Here is an 18,385-nt window from a genome sequence, read left to right as displayed (position 1 = left end):
TTCCCACTCTCACCTGCCATGAATTGCAGGTATGCTTTGAACCCAATAGCCAACACAAGCAGCATCCTGCGATTAAGCTATACGTCAACATGGTCATTCAAATAAAATACAATCCTGTCCCCAGGCACAAAGGAAAAGGAGCATGAATCTCCTCTTGGGTGTCACAATCATGTGGCACTGCAGACTTTTTGAAGCCACTTTTGGAATCCAGTCACAAAAATGAAAGGGAATTCCAACACAATATATTAAGCATCTCAGAGTACATCAGCAAGGCAGCACTGAAAGACTATCACGCTTTTGTCACTGCAACAGCCTCTCTTATTCCCCTGCTGATGCAGGAGAGCAAAATCTCTTGGTTGCAGTGAGTGAAAGGCTAGAGTCATTTATTTTTAAGATCTGCCTAGTGCAAATATTTTCAGGCACAGAGGCAGAGAGCATCTTACCAAGACAAGGGGCTGACACATCCCACTAACCTAGCAAAAGGTGCCGTTGAAAAGGAACTGCTGTTGGGCCAAAGCTGTCGGTGTCACCAGAGTAACGGTGGTTTTTTTCTCCCCTGCCAGAACCACGAGTTCATAGATGAGCAACTGTTCGAGCAGAACTGCATGGAGAGCTCAATGCAAAACTACCCTTCTTCTCGGAGCCCCTCCTTGTCGAGTCACCACGGCCTGACCACCTCCTGCTGTTCTCGCCGTAACAAGAAGACCACTCACCTTCCCAACTCCAGCGTGCCAGCCACTCGCCTGCGGAGCATGCAGGAGCTCAGCACCATCCACATCCAGTGCAGCGAGCAGCCCTCACTTACAACAAGGTACAGTAAGTAGGCTCTCGCTGCTAACTACTGCATGCAAACCTCTGAAGCGCATTGTCCAACTGGGCATTCTTGCAGGCCTGTTCTCCAGCCGGGGAGAGGGATCTAGAGCTGGGACCATCTTTGTTTTCTTCCTTCTAATGAGAACCCAAGGAAAGTGGCTCCTAGCTATTCTGGGAAGAACCAGGTCAAAGTTAGACCCTAGTGCAGCTCTTCTCTGGCCAGACTGGACATAGAAGAACGAATTCCAGCTGACACCTGCCCATGAAGTGCTAGTCTTGTCACACACGCAGGAGCCAGCCGTTCCCAGCTGTGAGCCACTCACCGCAGCTGGCACAGGACCCCTTCACAGCCCACCTCCCAGGTAGCCCAGTACTTCCAAGCCTTTACTGGGAGCAGGCAAAGACAATCAGTGTCTGTCAGCAAGAGCTGTTAGAGCTGTACACACTGCCAGGGTCCACCGGGGACACTCACTTCACTGATTTTCATTGTCCAAAAGTCTAAATCGCAACTGTAAGCGTCAAGCATCACTGCGAAACAAATAAGGGGGAATTTCACCATGGTGTCTGAGTAGCTCTCACCTAAAAAGCCATTAGTGACACAGGTAAAGAAGTGTCTCTTAGAAAATTTTCAAATTTGCATTTACACATAACTGCCTGAAAAAATAATTTCTTCACCATATCTTTCTTGCAAATATTAAATTACTTTCTAAATCCCCCTCGGCCCATTAAGCTTCTTGTGCACTGGGCTGTTTTTGAACTTGCCATTCTTCTTCTCCCCCCTCCTATCAAAGGGATCTCTAAACTGAAGCAAAGCTGCCTTTAGGGCAGCAAGCGATTACTTTGTGCCAGGGAGAAGTCAGAAGGGCATTTCAGAGAATTAATTATGAATGAATAAGCACAAAACAAGTCTCTAGCTCTTGCAGTTTCAAGATGACAATAGTTTAACAGTAATTCAGGGGCATGTCAACTATTGTGCCTGTTCCAGTGGGTGCTAAATCAGATGCCAGTGATACTTTAAATGTCAACACTGTTCATTATTTCACTTGCTTACCAAACTGTGTAAGAATGGAGAGAGAAAAAAAAAAAGCTTTGAAGTTGTTTTTCATGTGGAATACAACTAACTGGGTGTACTGGTTACCACTGGCAGAACCACCCAGTCCCTAAGACTGCCCCACTCTCAGCTTGTGACTGAGGCAACCGGGGAGCAGAATGGGTTCTGCCGTGTTCTTGGGATGCTTGAGCGATCAAGAAACATCCTCTTGGTGAGTCACTCTGAGATAACAACAGCAATAGCTTTCCGACTGGGAGCTTTACATTTTAAAAAGGACAGGCCTTGTGTTTAAAATGAACATGTTGGGCTGGTAATAGCAGACTCCTGTAGCTGTGCAGATGCACAGAAATCAACCTATCATTTTCCCTCTGTAATTAATTATAGGATGCAATTGATGCAGATCTAATAAGAATGCTCCCAGCTGCCAGATCCTTGAAACTACTGCAGAGAGATGAAAGAATAGAAAAGATCAAGGGACGGTGAATTTGAAAGAGGCATTTGAAATGCACGGAAGACAACATCTTTCTCAGAAAGTACTACCTGTGCTCTGAAAAGATGCAGTACACAGGACAGTATATTTGATGTCCTCTTAATTAAACTAGAATTATGCAAGAATGAAACGGAAACATAGAAGGGTTTGCCCTGTGAAAACCAGGGGAATATTAAAAAAAAGCTTAGCTGGGTAGAAATAAATGATGCCTTGCAGGAACTGGGGGGACCATTTAAGTGGAGTCTTCTGAGTATTTCGGTGCCCTTAGTTCAGAGGAATAAGATACCTATTAAGAACAACTACCATTCCCATCCTTTCTACTGTCTGGTTTTAAAAAAAAAAAGCCAAAACTAAATTTGTTTTCTAGTCGTTCCAGTCTCAACATGAAATCAGATGATGGGCTGAGACCGAACTGCAAAACTGCCCAGATAACGACAGCCATCATCAGCATCCCCACGCCGCCAGCACTCACGCCAGAAGGCGAGAGTCGGCCCCCGCCCAGCAGCCCCGGCCACTCCACGAACATTTCCACCACCACCACAAGCAACATAGTCAAGGTCTCTGCCTTGTAAGACATCTCATGCGCAGAAGGAGGCTGGAAGACCAGTGCCCCTCTCCCTCCACACCTCCATGTTCCTTTCTTGCTGCAAATTGTGCCTGGATGGACCAACCTGACATTTTGTCATCAAATTAGCAACGGAGACCTAACGAGGCAGCTTTCTTCAGACTCGCATTCATGCTGTGGACTGAGGAAGGATTAGGAAAGGGACGAAGAGGCTGGTTAAAGGAAAAACCTGCACGGAGAGTGTGTTGTGCCATGGTACAGGGCAAAAGTCACCTGCAGAGGCTGGAGGGAAAGAATCATCATGGCAACAAGAGAGTCAATAAAGAAAATGGAAATACAACACTGTGTATCGCAGCACCTTTTTAAAGGTTTTTAATGGATAATATTTATTCATGAGGAAATGACTGAAAAGGTGAAAAACAATGGATTTTGTGAATTTTTTTTCTTCATGGAGCAGAACCTTTAAACCAACCAAAATTTCACATTTTTTTTTTCTTTTATAGGAAAAGATTTAGACAAAGAAGCCACCTGTCACAGAAATCTATTTCCATTCCTCTGTGTGTGTGCGTGCGAGTGTGCAGCAGAGCCACATCAGAGCAACACATTTACAAAATGCAGAGCATGTTTCCATGATTGGGTGCACAGTAGGAAAATACAAGCATGTGTCAGCACATACATGTACACACGCACACACACACACAACTCTCTCACCCTGGATGGCATTCTTTATTTAGACAATTTTGTATCCGCCTTTTAAGTCAATACAGTGCAATTGCAAACAGTGTGTTTGTCTGCTAATTATTGTCTGTGAAAACATATTTGTGAAAAAAAAAAAGGCTTTAGTAGAGTTTTAGTCCCACATGGGTATCTGCTTTCTATTTTTGTTATCACTTACTTGTAAGAGTGTGACTAGACTACCAGTTCTGTATTTTTAAAAAGGAAAAAAAAAAGGTAGGATTCTTTTTTAATACTGTACACACAAATGGCAAAGATTGAGAAAGCACTGAACTCAACTGCATCAAGCATTCACAAGTCTAACAGAGGTTTCGTGTAATGTATGCCCATGCTTTTTAACTTTTGTTTTCTATATATAAATTTCTTTGCTAGCACTGGAAATACAGCCCATTGTAAATAGTAGCCAAATAATGTCTGGATCTATACTTGATAATAATTAACCCCAGAGCCAAATATCTTGCATGGACAGAGAGGTATTTGGCTTTTTCACAGTCTTAGGACTCCAGTTGTCTCATCAATGGCTTCTGGGTTGCACTGATTTTGGGGGTAGACTAGGTTAGTGACTTTAGTTCTCCAGTCCCAGCACAGGATCTACGGCATGCACCCACTTGAGAAGGGGGAGTGGTACTGGAGTTTGGAAAACATTCGATAAGGTGTGGTACAGACAGCATTTCCTTTTTGCAGTTCTACACTTAGTTTGGGAGAAGTCACGCACCTCTAGTCAACCAAAAACTGAAGTAACACTGTGTGGTACTGCCAAGGACCTAATACTTCTAACTAAGCCGTGGGCAGGCCTAGCACCTCTTTCCGAGATCTTTCTAGGAATGATTTATTGTAAGGAAATACATGGTCCTGAAACATAACTGCCTTTTCACCCCCTAAGAGGAGTCACTTTTTTCTTCCATTCTGCCTTTCTCAAGTCCACTTTTCGTAACAGGTGTGACCCATGAAGGGCAGAGTGAGGAACAATGTCACTTGTCATACACTGTTTGGCTCGTTACTGTGGTCATGCACAAACGCCTCGTCGAGGCCCTATGCACACCCACGAACAGCGATGCACCGACCCCCCGACAGCTGGTAGATAATAAGGAAACATGTCAAGTGACCTGTTTCTGAACAGTGATTTTACCAACATTAGAGTTACAAGAACCACTCAAAGCATGTTTGAGGCTGATTCAGCAAAGGGATGACCTTTTTAACATCTGTCATAATCTATCCTGATGTAATATTTAGATACACATATACACGCATACACATATAGATACCGACCATACATGTACAGGTAGATATAGGCCTACATGCTGACCTACCCAGAGGCGCTAGCAAGCAGCTTTGGTAGCACCCCTAAGCTATGAGTCTCTAGAGTGGACTCCGAGAGCTGATGCATTAACTCAATACCCTCCTTAGCAGCCTACAACATTCTAGGAACGTTAGGGCTATGGCTGAGCCTTCAGTAGCTGCACCAGCTTACAGTCATTTATTCCAGTGCTGTAATATGTTACCCAAAACTACGTTTAGTCCTGTTTTAAATGATTAAAATGCTCTGCCTTTGCTGCTTCCTGTAGGAGGTTATACTGCAGTTAATCTTACCCTTATTGAGTTTTTCTTGATGTTTTAATCTGATCTTTCCTTTAATTTTGTTATTTGTCATCATCAGCTCCCCATCTGAGCACCCTCTCCCCCGCCACCGTAGACCAGAGGCCTTGCTCTCCACCACTTACCACTTTGCAACTCCATTTACACTGGCACAGAGCGAGGGTTAACTGCTACCGTGCTGACAGGGCACGGCGCTCCTTCCAAAGCACAGCACTGAACGATTACAGAGTCAGGGACTCAACATGGATTCTCAGTGCTGCCTTTCTTATTCCTGATTTACTGTGGAGTGGTAAACAAGCCACTTAATCTCTCTGCACCCAGTTCTTTATCTGTAAATAGCAACCATGGCAGCCCTTGTCTAAAACACTACTGGTGCATTTAAATGCTATCAATCAAAATGCTTTTTGGAAAAAAAAAAAAACCTCAACATTTTTAAGAGGGAAAAATATAAAGTCAGGAGGAAAGCCAGTCCTTGGGGTTTCTGGCTGGCTGCTTGTGCTCAGATTGTCAAGGCAGCCATGGCCTTTGTTCTCTTCCACAGAAGAGGAACCATTGTTATCCCTGCTCAGAAATGCATGGCTTGCCTCTTCTACCATTAACTTGGCAGGTGCTGCCCCATGCAGTCAGTACCTCGGCACAGACTTTCAGAGGATAAAGACAGACAAAATTAAGGAAGTCTGAGCCTAGAGGAACAGGGCTAAAAATATTTTTAATGGAGGCATTAGCTCCCTTTATACAGTGATTTGAAGCAGACTGAGTAATGCTTCCGAAAGCACTTGAAAATACGCTGGTACAAAACCTCCCTGGATTGCCCAACACGGCTACATCCTCATTATGAGAGCACTGTGCACTCACTGAAACAGCAAAGCCAAGAACCTGTCGCATGGTAGCAGCGGTCGGTAGGGCATGACACAGCACCCTGCAGCTGAGACGCGGGGAAGAAGGGGAAGCATTTACACAGGGTATGGGAACTGCACTACAGCCACTTCTTCCTACCATAAAGGGAGGCAATTCACTTTACTAAACCGCAAGGCTCTTTATAATCTTTAAATAGCAACTTATAAACCATTGCTGAAAATTCCTCGGCCAGAACTTCAAGTGAAGGATTTGGACCACTCTCTCCAGTGGTCCCCAGTACTGCCCTGTCTTACCAGCATCCCTCTCCCAGGGCCAGACACACACACTGACACGGACACAAAAACCAGCACATACCCCTGCAATCCCGGTTCATTCCTGATGCACATGGAAGGGGCTTCTCCAGGTGTGGGCCACCTCCGGGAGGAGAAGCATCCAGAACTGTAGGTATGTTCTAGTCCTGATACCTTTCTGAAAGGCAGGTGGTACAAAACAGCCTGATTAGCAAGACTGCTCAACAACACGTCAATAGTATGTTGGCAGTTCATTTCAAAAGCCTTCCCCCTCCCCCTACTTCCTTACGACTTTTTACGGTTTTAGAAAAGTTCATTTAAAAGAGATAAAAATGGATTGTTTGTACAAAAAGCAAGGGGAAGGGGATTATTTTTTCAGTCTTTCATAAAGCAATACTAAAAATATCAAAGGAGCAACACCTTTTCCAAGAATTTGTTTCCTTTCCAAAGCCTTTTCTGAGGGAAAAATATTTTCACAGGTTTTCAGCATATTCTATTAATAGATTTACTCTCTTCTCACCTAGAATCGGGCTGCTAATAGAAGAAATCACACCCAATTGGCAAAGAATGATGAGAAGTACCTCTCACATCTAGGCTTTGACTTCTATCTACTTCTAAAATCCACCTTTTACTTCCATTTTCCTTAAAAATCTTAAGGACACTGATAAAGAAGAGGCCACAGATAACATATCTTTGTACATAAAAATTAAATAATTTAAAATGTAATTCATCTTCTGCTAGCACAAGATCCTTCACTACAATATACTGCATTGCTTTCTCTAGATTAGATTTTAAATTCTCCACGGAAAGGACTCCCACCGCTTCCCTGGAGACCTTATGCCAGACTAATAGATCTCAGTATCAAAGATTTTTCCCCTGCTGTTCAATCATAATTCTTTCCTTATTTTTTTGTCTCTTGCTGCCATTATACTCCCTCGCACCATGTCAAATTATTCTCCTTTCCACATTGTAAGTTAGCTGCCTACAAGCATAAGAGGAATATAAAACTTTCTACAGCAAATTCTTATCCCAGAGACTACTTCTGTCTGTCAAATAATTATCATTGTTAAACATGAACTGGGGAAAAGGTAAACTGAGTAACACCCATGGCCTTAGTGGGGAATAAAGTTAATAGGCAATTCAAAATACATCCTTCTTTACAGTTGTCCAGAAATACTCAATTTGAATCAATGCTACATGTTTAACCTGAAACAGCTGATAATATACTTGTACTGCAAACCAGCATTTATCATTCTAGTTTAGACAGCTTAAGGTGTGCGCATGAAAATCAGATTAATGCCAGCTAAAGAAAGAAATGTTTCTTCAAATATTTTGCTCTTTTAAGTAAAGAGGTTGTAAACATGTTGTATCTTACATGTATTCTAAAGTAAATTCACTAAATTAAAAATCACATTTAATTTATGGGTTGCAACATCCCTTGGATCTTGTAATATTTTTTTCTACGTCAGACTATGGCAGAGTTACAAAGTCAGCATTCACGGATGGCTTGCGAATATCAGCAGCTTTGAACTGAAGACTTTATTCTGCTTTTAAAGTTAGGTCAATAATACACCTTTTCCACATAATTTACCAATCAAATATATCTTAATTGATTTAAAAAAAAAATCACTGATTTTTCCCCAACACTAAGCAACAGCACTAGATATATGACTTCAGAGCTCAAGTTTTTAGGCTTCACATTTAATGATGCCATAAGCACTCTTCATAATGGTTTTATCTTTCTAAAACTTTGCGAGTAACAGCAGGCAGCGTGCACACCGATCGGAGCTAGGAGACTTAGCATCAGGAACCTGTGTCCTACTCCTGATTGTCTTGATGAATCACTGAGTGACCTCGAAAAAAATCATTTCACCTCTCTTTTTGCAAATGATACAAGCTGTATAGAATTGAATACCTCCTCTTTCAATAAGTGAAACTCAATTCATGAACACCCACAAAATACCATAGGGAATTCTGGAGAAAGCGTGCCAGAAGAGTACCGCTACTTACGTTCAAGAATGCCAAAACTGTGCCAGAAAAACTTCAGGTGGAACAGTCAAAAGACCAGGTGACAAAGAGCTTGTGAAAATTCCTTCCCGAGTTTTGTTCTCAGTCAGTAGTCCGTTACTTTGTCTGTATCTGTGTGCATGTGTTTCTTTTCATTTTGATTTAAACTAGTGCTAGCCACAGAGGTTACACAGCTGTCCACGTGAGAAGTTAACGACCATATCGAATGCTCTTCTCTGTTCTGTTGCAACTACGACTGGGAGCTGCCACCGGCTCCTCGGACCAATGAAGTATCTTACAAAATGCGTGTGATGGTATATTTTTGATAAATCAGTAAGGCATTCCAATGCAATGGTGTTTTCTTTAGAAGTTTTATGTTATGAGAAGCTCTCAACCTTATTATTTTCTATTTTCGTACTATAAATGGGCTTTGCTTACAAACATCAGAGGACAGATACAAAATGTACTGTATACAACTGCAGGTAGCTTCATTTGAGAACAACTTTCTAGAGAACCAAGTTTCCTGTTGTCTTCTTTTGGAATTGTAGTGCATATGTTGAAACTTGTATATCATTTACAGTATTGAGTCTTGTGCCACTGCTGTACCTGATGTATCCAATCTGGATTAAACAGAGTATGTGCCACAAATACCAAGATGATGCTGTAGATTTCTTCTAAAAAAATTCTGGGAGGTTCTTTTAGAGAACTTTGGGTGTTGGCCTAAGCCACTCGAGTTGCATTTAAACACTAATAACTCTTACTTAAGCAACCTTTAACGAAAACAGCAGAATGTCTGAGGTGCTATAGGAGAGCAATAATGCAGATACCTAAGTCCATCTCCTACAGTGTCCTCCCTTTGAACATTGAGTTGCAACAAAATTCATCTTGGAAACAAAGTTATATTATCTTGGCCTTTTCAAACTATGCAGACAAAATCTAGGCAAACCCACTCCCTGGGGTAATTTGTCACACAAAGGGAGTAAGGCAGGAAAAAAAAGTACAGAAAGAAAAACATGAGATAGTTATTTTAAAAGCACATCTTACGCCTTTCTTTTAAAAGACACTCTCATCTTGGCAATTCCGTTTGGGCCAAAACCTTGCATTCCATATTGCAGATAGGGTCGGCTTGTTTCGGCCACAATACAAGTAGAGCTGATCTCCTCTTAACCGTATCAGAAAGCATCACTTAGAGGTGTTATTTAAAATTTTCAAAATTCTTTAAGCAGAAATTAAAATTACGTGTTAGGTGACCTCTAACACCCACCGAGTCAGAGTGGAACAGAACAGCTCACAGAGCACTTTTTTCTTGCAGTAAAGGCCGACACCCACCAGGGGCCAGCACTGCCCCAGCCGCAGGAAAACCCAACCCAGCCCAGGGCAGGACCGCGTCCTCGCTTGCCAGTCTTGGGCGAAATTTCTGTGCCACTCACGAGCTAAATCAATCCTGCAATCCTCCCGCACACTGAAGAGAGTCCGAGTTGCATGGTATAAAGTTTAGACCCAACGTTTTTTGTGGAGCGGTGGAAGTGCTGCCAGGGAACACCAGAGGATTTGCACAGGTAATTTTGCAAGAACATGAGGAATGCTGAGGCAGCAAGTGATTTATATAAACTGAGAGAAAACATACTGACTTTTTCAAAATTAATTTGAAAGTTGCTGAAGGTGAGCAATCAAGCATCCCTGAAGACATCCATTTCACCAAATTAATGAAGCAGCTCTCCTTGGAAGTACAGTTCATAGTAGGTAGGAAGCAGTGCCTCTATGAAGAAAATTCCAGCCTTACTCTGCTCAAGAGAAAAAAACCAAACCACCAACCAACAGACTACATCTGGTTGGGTGAGATTTGAGAAATCAAAGAAACTATCTGAAGAAATTTGTCTCTATGATCCCAAACACACAAAAGTTAGAGGATGAAGCTTCAAAACTAGCACGGAGTCAACCCAGGGTCAGAACCCTAAGCCAGCCAGTACTGCCGTCTTTCCTGCTTCAGGACAGCTACATGCAGAGCTGTGCAAGCCAAACAAGAAATACCGATTAGTTTTAGTACTAATAAGTAATTTCATTTCTAATTAAAGCTTTCCTGTAAGTGTGGCAAGTCTGATACTGCTGCACCCAGAGGACAGACCAATTATGATTGCTGCACATTTTCTACATAATTAAACCATCCTCTGCTGCACAGTTTGCCATACACCTAGCTCTAGAAATGTTATTTATACAATGTTAATTAACTGGATTTAAATTAGCAATACAGGCATCGAGATGCAGGTTTCACTCTGCCACTTAACGGGTATATAATCAGTGCCTGGTGTATTAGAGAATTACAGAAGATGGAGTGATCTCCAACTATAAACAGACTAGGGAGTGTTACGGTGAATTTATCTTCACCCAGAAGTCACGTGGAAGACACAAGTCAAGCACATAAAACTGAGGCTGGTTTGTATTTTCTCCTTACTGAGATTTCTTATGTAAGTGGCTGCCTTTTATCTTCCTTTGTTTATTTTGGATTGTAAGGATTGCAACTGAACATCCAGCCATTTCATTTCTGTTTATTAAAAACTTGTAACACCATCACTGGAACGCATGTAAAACATTTACCTAGACACAACTGCTTATGAAAGACAACATTTGCCTTCAATCTTCAACAATGCCTGTTTGCGTTTGTCAGTGTCCCTGCAGAGCAGCAGTTGTTTGCACAGGTGACGCCCGCCCCGGCACAGCCTCCACGCAGCAGGGTCACTGCCTCAGTCACCACTTTTCAGCAGCTCCTGCAGGTAGACGGCGTTGGCGCGATAGGCACTCATCCAGTTCAGCTCCCGGCAGCTCCTCCTGTAGTGAGACGCTGCAGCATAGTAGTTTTGCCACGCCTGATAATAAGATTTCCAGTAGTTTTTGTAATTCCAAGCCTCATACGGAGCACCATCATCCCAAGAGCTGCAGGAACTGTTGTCTTCAGTGTTTCTCGTGGAAGGACTAGGGAAGTGATGGTAATGGCTTTTCTTTTGTTTAGCATTTTGTTTCAGAATTTTCTTTTTCACTTGATTTTGCTTCGGGACTTGTGGCAGCCCCTGAGGTTTCTCTGGTGTAGGACAGAAGCCTGCACGACCCTGACGTGCTGTGGGAACAGCATTCTTCTGTGTATCAGAAAATGCTTCAGAGCGGGAGACATTTTCCCTGCTATTGGAGGAAGAAGCCCTGGAGCTGCACGAACCATCAGTGTCAGACCCAACACCGTTTGCTACCGTTTCTGTGTTACGTCCCACCTCTTCCCACTCTACACCACCATTTCTGGGGAGCTCACATTGTTCTCCTGGGCCTGAATAGCTTCTTAAAATTTCGACCTCTCTCTCCAACCCTTCTTTAATGAAATACTCATAATCTTCAACAAGCTCTGAGAAGCTCCAGGGATTGTTCAGTTGGTTTTTGAAAGAAGACAAGCATGGAATTCTGGGAAGATTTTTTTTTAAGGCCTCCTCATCTGGAGCCTGAGAGTTATGTTGTCCATCCACCCTGGAGACAGTTTTGACTTGACTCCTCTGTTCTGTGCGGCAGCTGGAAGCTTGAGAGTTTCTACTACTTTTTTCCATATTTGCAGAATCTATGCATTTTATCTGCTTTTGTTTCAGAGTCTTTTTTGGCCTTTCTACAGAAGAATTATGAACTGGAAGATTAGAAAGAGGCTGAGGTACCTCTGAAAAACTATTTTGGACAGGCTGCAGTACAGGTTCCTCTGGTCTAAGACCCACAGTGTCAGAATTCACTGAAGCACCTGTATGCATAACAGGTTTGACTTCTACCTCCCCATCTTCAAACTGATCCATCATTCCAGGAGGGATAGGCTCTGCACAAAAGGGAAACAAGCAGGCACTCAATTAAGTGCATCCTTCCCTCTAGACCTCAAATGAGTATCGAAGCAAAGCTTTGCAAAATTGCAGACAAGATGTTAAGACAAGGCAAGTTAGGGCTACAAACTGACACCTTCAATTCTTGGAAGAGCTCAAACAGCCAGAACATTTTCTTCACAGAAGGCCTGACAAAGTTGAGCAAGACAAACAGCACTGCATTACTTGTCACCTACTTTTCAGATCCTACTTAACCAGATAAAAAAAAGTTAGAACTTATGCAAGAAGGCAAATGCTACGTTTCTAGTGGAACAGCTTCTGGCAAAGCAAGGGTAGCAAATCTTCTGCTGCTTCAAGTATTCTTTCCCTCTCCTGCTGTATCTTACAGCCTGAGAAAGGCTGAATACGAGACTTCTGGAAATCCAAGTAGTTGTGTAGTTGCTCAAGCAAAAGCTGGATGCAGAGTTCCTCTCCTATCCCTAGGCATGCACTACGTTCATTTTCTATTGCTTCACACAACCGCGGCAGTTACATGAGTAGTCGTTAGCAGAGAGTATGAAAAACCTGTACCAAAATTCATGCAACTTCATCAGAGAAGATACATGTCAGTTCCCTGGGCCCTTGTTTGAAGCTCTGAGTAACAGACAACTACCAACAAAATATGCAGTTGCATTCACAGGACAGAACATACCTGGTAGAGGAAGAAGCTGAAGGTTACACTTCTGAGCAATTTTCATCATCACGTTTTCTTCCTCTCCGCGGCAGCAGTATGTCACAGATAAACCTAAAGTTCCTGCGACACACAACAGAAGCTGTAATTACCCAACCAGAGCCAGTGAAGCCAGTGCAAGCTCAAGAAATCCACATGACTGTTCTTACCAAAACGCCCAGCTCTGCCAATACGATGCATGTACGTCTCCCAGTCGACAGGTACATCCAGGTTGATCACCAGATTCACTTTTTCAGCATCGATTCCACGAGATGTCTTGAGAAAGCGAGGAGAGAAGGGGATAGATAACTGAACATGCTGAACAGATCTTTACACAAATACAACACACTGAGGAGGGAGTGCCTCAAACATAACTGCTGCTCTCTTTGAAGTTGTTTGCTGTTACTATTGTGAGCGTACTGTACTAGAGAAACAAACTATTCCTTCCCATAGCCCCTATCCAAAGGAAACAACTCCGATCCTCTGAAATGCCTGTAAGCTTCCACAAAGCAACAGATACATTAAGAACTATTTTTGAACGAGATGAGGAATAGGGGACAATATCTATGTTTCACAGCGAAAATAAGTCTCTCAGTGCTCAAGTCACATGCGTTATCGGTACCTTTATGTCCTATTCAATTCCAAGTCAGATCTAAATCTCTGTAGTAACTTTATGTGCAATACTCATGTTTGCTATAAAATACTAACTCACCAAGTCTGTGGAGATCAGAACTCTACAGTGGAATTGCTTTAACTTAGCCATAGCATCAAGTCGTTGATTTTGATTCATGCCGCCTAGAAAGACAAAAATAAGAAACAGATTACATTTGTCAGTTTTATGCCACTCAAATTCCATGAAAACTTTGTAAAACTGTAGATGAGATCAGAGACAAGGCTGAGAGAAACCTCCTCAAACATTAGTTCCAAATGAGTAAACAATGAACAAACAAAAACTTGAAAATAAGGAAATCCCTTACAAAAATAATTATTTTGCTTGTTTTTTTAAGAAAAACCAATTATGTAGATACTTAACCCACTTGAACAACACTGATTTTAGACAAATTTTACTTAAACACATAAGCCATGGAAGACACTGTTGAAGTAAAAATTCAAGGTTTCTAATAAACATTACAAAAAGCTGATAGCTGGCACCTATTGAAGCTAGAAATAAAGATTTTAATTCAACATCTGCACTCCAAAGAAACGCTGCTTCAACTTGCAAACGTTAAGTAAACTCTCTCCTTACAAATAAGCCAACGCACTGATCTGGATATTCATAGAAATGACTCTCAAATGAATTTGAAAACAGGAAACTTAATGTAAAAATTAATATTTAAGTCCTAAAGACCTATGAAGATTCAAACGCTATTCTTTGTCATTTAACCAGAGGCCACGCAAACCAAGATTTAAGATTAATTTTCCTATTTTAGGCCTCATTTATGCATAACTTCAACAGAATCAGAAAGTTTTGAATGGACTTACCTGAAATGCACTCAGCAGGAAAGCCTCTGGATGTTAGTATTTCAGCTAGATGTTGAGCCCTGACAGAATATACACAATGAAAACTGTAAATAAAACCACAGACCTAACAACCCCTGTGCATTTCTTCACAACAGGCTATTCTACAGTCCAAAACTGCCACTCATCTTTATGTCTAGAACAGTCACCTTAGAGATGGAAAAGGACAACAGGACATCAGGTCCCACTGTACTCTGAACAGTGCATGAGGTACCTTCATGCTAAAGCATTCCTTTATTTTCAGTATCTCACACTGCATTCCTCAGGCTATATTTCAGATCCAAAATTTGCATACTGCTTTGAGACCTTATAGAAGTTCTATATAAGTTTATCCAGGACGGGACATAACAACTACTGCTTTTGAACTTGCTTTTTACAGATTTTATTTCAAATTTATTACCTGCTATGCAAATTTGAGAAGACTAAGGCTTGATTAAATGGAATCTTGCTGAACAGCTCCTGTAGGTGATGGGTTTTTTCCTCAAATGTTTTATGCGGAAGCGGATGGGAATTCACAATTTTGTAATACTGCTTCAGCCCTGAGCACGAAAACAAAAAAATCTGTTAGATTAAGGGTTTCCAGAAAAACAGGCATAGTGCTATGCTGTTGTTAACATGTGTCACTGCAGCTAAAACAAAGACTTTAAATTTAAACAAGGACACACACCTGCCAAATCAGAACCTACAGAACAGGTTTTTCTTAAAAGGTTGAAATATTTTTTGATCCAATAGAAAAAACAAAAAGCTCCATTCATCACTGATGTTTTAAATACATCAACACTGGGAATAAATACTTCATAAACTAATCAACTCACCTGTGAAGGGAAATTGTGAAGAATCACAAGTTTTAGAGGCACATGTTTTGGTTTTAGTATAGTCTTCTTAATCTATCAATCCAATATCACTATAAAAGCACTTCTACTTACCAATGAGACTTGGATCAGTAGGGTTCAACCTCACAAACGTTGGGTCTCTCATGTACCTGGTCAAAGCATTAGCTAATGATTCGGGATAAGTAGCTGAAACAGCAAGCATCTGTTTATTGGCTGGTAGTGAAGAGTAAATCCAACTGTGAGACAAAGAAACGGGAATGACTAACAAATATGTATCAAATCTACTGATAAATGCACAAGGTAAATGTTTTTCTTACTTGATTTGTTCCTGAAAGCTGCCCTCTTCTAGAAGCTTGTCTGCTTCATCAAGAATGAAAAGCCGGATACTGGCTGTATTCAAGTAATCCAACTCTATGAGCTGTTTTATTCGACCTACATATGAGAAAAAAGTAAAAGGAACTTCAAAAATATTAATTAAAAGGTTCTAATGATCAATTTTGTAATTTTTTTAAAAATTAATTTTAATAGGCCCTAAAAAAAGGCATGTTTGGAATAATCTCTCACTAACAATACCTGGTCTAAATGTCTCTGGCACTGGCCGTTGAGACTATCCCCTATTACTAAAAACAAAAAAAATCATCCCAGATTTTAAAAGCACCGATTATTGTACTGTTAAGTATCACACAGTGTCTGAAGCACAATGAAGCTCATCCATACCCGGGGAACCAACTGCTATGTGGCACTTCTTTAGTCTGACTTTGTCTTGATTCAAAGGAGTCCCTCCAATGAAGACGTGGCATTCCAAGCCTTCCATTTTTATTCCAATAGTTGTGATTACAGCATGAATCTGCACAGCAATCTCTCGTGTAGGAGCCAAGATTAGAATCTGTAAGGATTAAATTTGAAAGCTGCAGAACAGTTCCAAAGATTAAAGCCCAGCACCGAGTCGTGATGATTTCAAACGCTATGCCCCACAGGAGACAATGTCGTTTTCCCAAGAAAAAGAGCGATTCCCCCTCACAAAGCAAACGCACACACACCCGCGTACCGTAAAGGCGGGCGGCCAGGGCGCTGCAGCAACCCGGGGCCGGGGCTCACCTGCGTGGCGGGGCTCTCCAGCAGCACCGCGTCCAGGGCGATGGTGGAGAACACGCAGGTTTTGCCAGTGCCAGACTTGGCCTGCACGATGAGATCTGCAAAGAGCCGCCGCAGAGGTCACCGGAGGCCGCGGGGTGCCCCAAGCCCCGCGCCCGGCCCCTCACCCGGCCCGCCCGCTCACCCAGGCCGCAGCGCCCCAGCGGGATGGCCTTCAGCTGGACCGGGGACGGCCTGTGGAACCCAGCCGCCTCCAGCCCCGCCAGCACCGGCGCCGACAGCAGCAGCGACCCGAAGTCGGAGGGGCCGCCGGGCACCAGCACGTCGCGCGTGCGGAACCGGCCCTCAGCCGCCGGCGGCGCGTCCGCGGGCGCCGCCATTTTGAGAGGGCGGGAAGCGGCGGAGTGCGGCGCCTCGCGAGACGCGCCTTTAGCCCGCGCCGCGCACGCGCACGGAGCTCTCCCCGCCCTGCCGCCGATTGGCTGGTGCGGCCGTCCGTCTGCGGGGGGCGGGGCTGGGCGGGGCTGGGCGGGCGCGGCGCCCTCAGCCCCTCCCCGGGCGCTCTGGGGTTTTACCAACATTAACAATTCTTGGGTGTTTGTGGCGATAACTGAGGCAGTGCCCCCCCGCTGTGTGTCTCCACAGAAGCGGTTAATGATGTTTATGAAACAACAGTCCTTTAGATTCAGAACGATGCAGCTAACCAGCCCTTCACACCATCCGGGGTCATTTCTTTTATGTCTTCATCATTTAAAAGGGTTGTGAGAAGCTGTATTTAACCAGGCGTTTGTTATGAACAGGTGTCTTTGTCTCCTTTCCCAGATTTATCCAGTGATAATTCCTCATGTTGGAGACTCGTTTCCCCTCGAGGACCGATGAGAATATCCACTTAAAAAATAATTGGAACTAACAGAATGCTGTAGGTCGCAATCCTGTCAGCTCTGCTGCGGGGCACATGCCCGCCCCTACCATCTGGTCTGTCCCGACTTGGTAGAGGGACATTTTACTTACGTCTTTTTTTTTTTTTTTTAATGACTTTATGTCATTTTGTGCTCCTGCACAAAATTCATACATCCCTGGGTCATTTGTGTTATGAACAGCACAAACACCACAGAGGACAAAACCTTGTGAGTGGAAGTGAAACGGTGAGGGCTGGAGACCTTGCCACAAGCTCCACGAGCAAGAGCTTTCACTAGAGCATAAATCCGCCGAGAGAAGCCGGGCTCAAGGCATGGCCGAGGATGGAGGAGCCCAGGGTGCTGGCGGGCGCCTGGCCAGCAGCGGGAGGGAACGGGCAGAGGAGAGGAATGAGCAGAGGGAAAGAGAGGGTCGTAGGAGGAAGGGAAGGGTCAGCAAAGGAATGATGGAGAAGGCTGCAAAAGAGGATGAGGAGAACAAAAAGAGGATGAGGAGGACAAAATGGATCGTGCTGGCAAAACAGTGTCAACAAGTTTGCTGACAGTCAGTGCCCAAAGTATCTATATCTCTGTTTGGAGAGAAAGCAGCCGCCACTAATCTCTCAGCTGTCCTACTGTAATGAAATAGAGCGGACATTTTGTTCTGACCCCTCTAGTTTCAGCCCTCTTTCCACCATCCTGGTGATAGAAATTTCTCATTAAACACTCTGTGTCTGGGATACAGCTGTACTGCACACAGAAACAAGATTTAAAAGCCAGGGTGCTACGGAAAATTAATAGCATAGCATTCACTTCAGCAAAGGCCAAATGTGTTAATCTGTTGTATGTGCATTACTTACTACCCTCTGTAGACCACTTATTTTAAATCGTGGGTGGTTTTATGCATATCAGCTTTTATTGTCATAGCAGTTCAGAGGCTCTGGACATGCAGCTTCCATCATTGCAATGGGATCTGAAAAATCTCAACAGTGGCTTCTACTGTATGAGCACATACACTGTGTCATTATTCTTACATTGCCAGGCAGCCTAAATGAATTTTAATGGCTTTGGTGTACCACAGGCTTTGTCA

At 43.1% G+C, this 18,385-nt stretch overlaps 2 protein-coding genes across 4 annotated transcripts in view; one reads left to right on the top strand and one right to left on the bottom strand.

The window, feature by feature from the left end:
- The window catches only part of KCND3 (potassium voltage-gated channel subfamily D member 3), a 129,158-nt gene extending 120,101 nt beyond the window's left edge, over positions 1-9,057 (top strand). For all 3 annotated transcript variants that reach the window (XM_074894049.1, XM_074894047.1, XM_074894048.1), the window contains 2 exons: positions 564-811; positions 2,722-9,057. In XM_074894049.1, the coding sequence (XP_074750150.1) occupies positions 564-811; positions 2,722-2,926 (453 nt within the window). In that variant the 3' untranslated portion in view covers positions 2,927-9,057. The remainder of the gene's footprint in view (positions 1-563; positions 812-2,721) is intronic.
- A 1,878-nt stretch (positions 9,058-10,935) lies between these two features.
- Positions 10,936-16,790, bottom strand: DDX20 (DEAD-box helicase 20). The gene is made up of 11 exons (XM_074894046.1): positions 16,584-16,790; positions 16,403-16,497; positions 16,022-16,190; positions 15,622-15,736; positions 15,398-15,540; positions 14,872-15,010; positions 14,436-14,494; positions 13,666-13,748; positions 13,124-13,229; positions 12,936-13,037; positions 10,936-12,243 (listed from the first exon to the last, which is right to left on the bottom strand). Exons 1-11 carry the CDS (start codon positions 16,777-16,779, stop codon positions 11,147-11,149), a joined length of 2,304 nt encoding a protein of 767 aa, XP_074750147.1. The 5' UTR covers positions 16,780-16,790; the 3' UTR covers positions 10,936-11,146.
- Positions 16,791-18,385: the final 1,595 nt, after the last annotated feature.

This window comes from Strix uralensis, chromosome 24 (genome assembly GCF_047716275.1).
Source record: "Strix uralensis isolate ZFMK-TIS-50842 chromosome 24, bStrUra1, whole genome shotgun sequence".
NCBI classification, from domain to species: domain Eukaryota; kingdom Metazoa; phylum Chordata; class Aves; order Strigiformes; family Strigidae; genus Strix; species Strix uralensis.
This window is presented reverse-complemented; position numbering and strand designations above follow the sequence as displayed.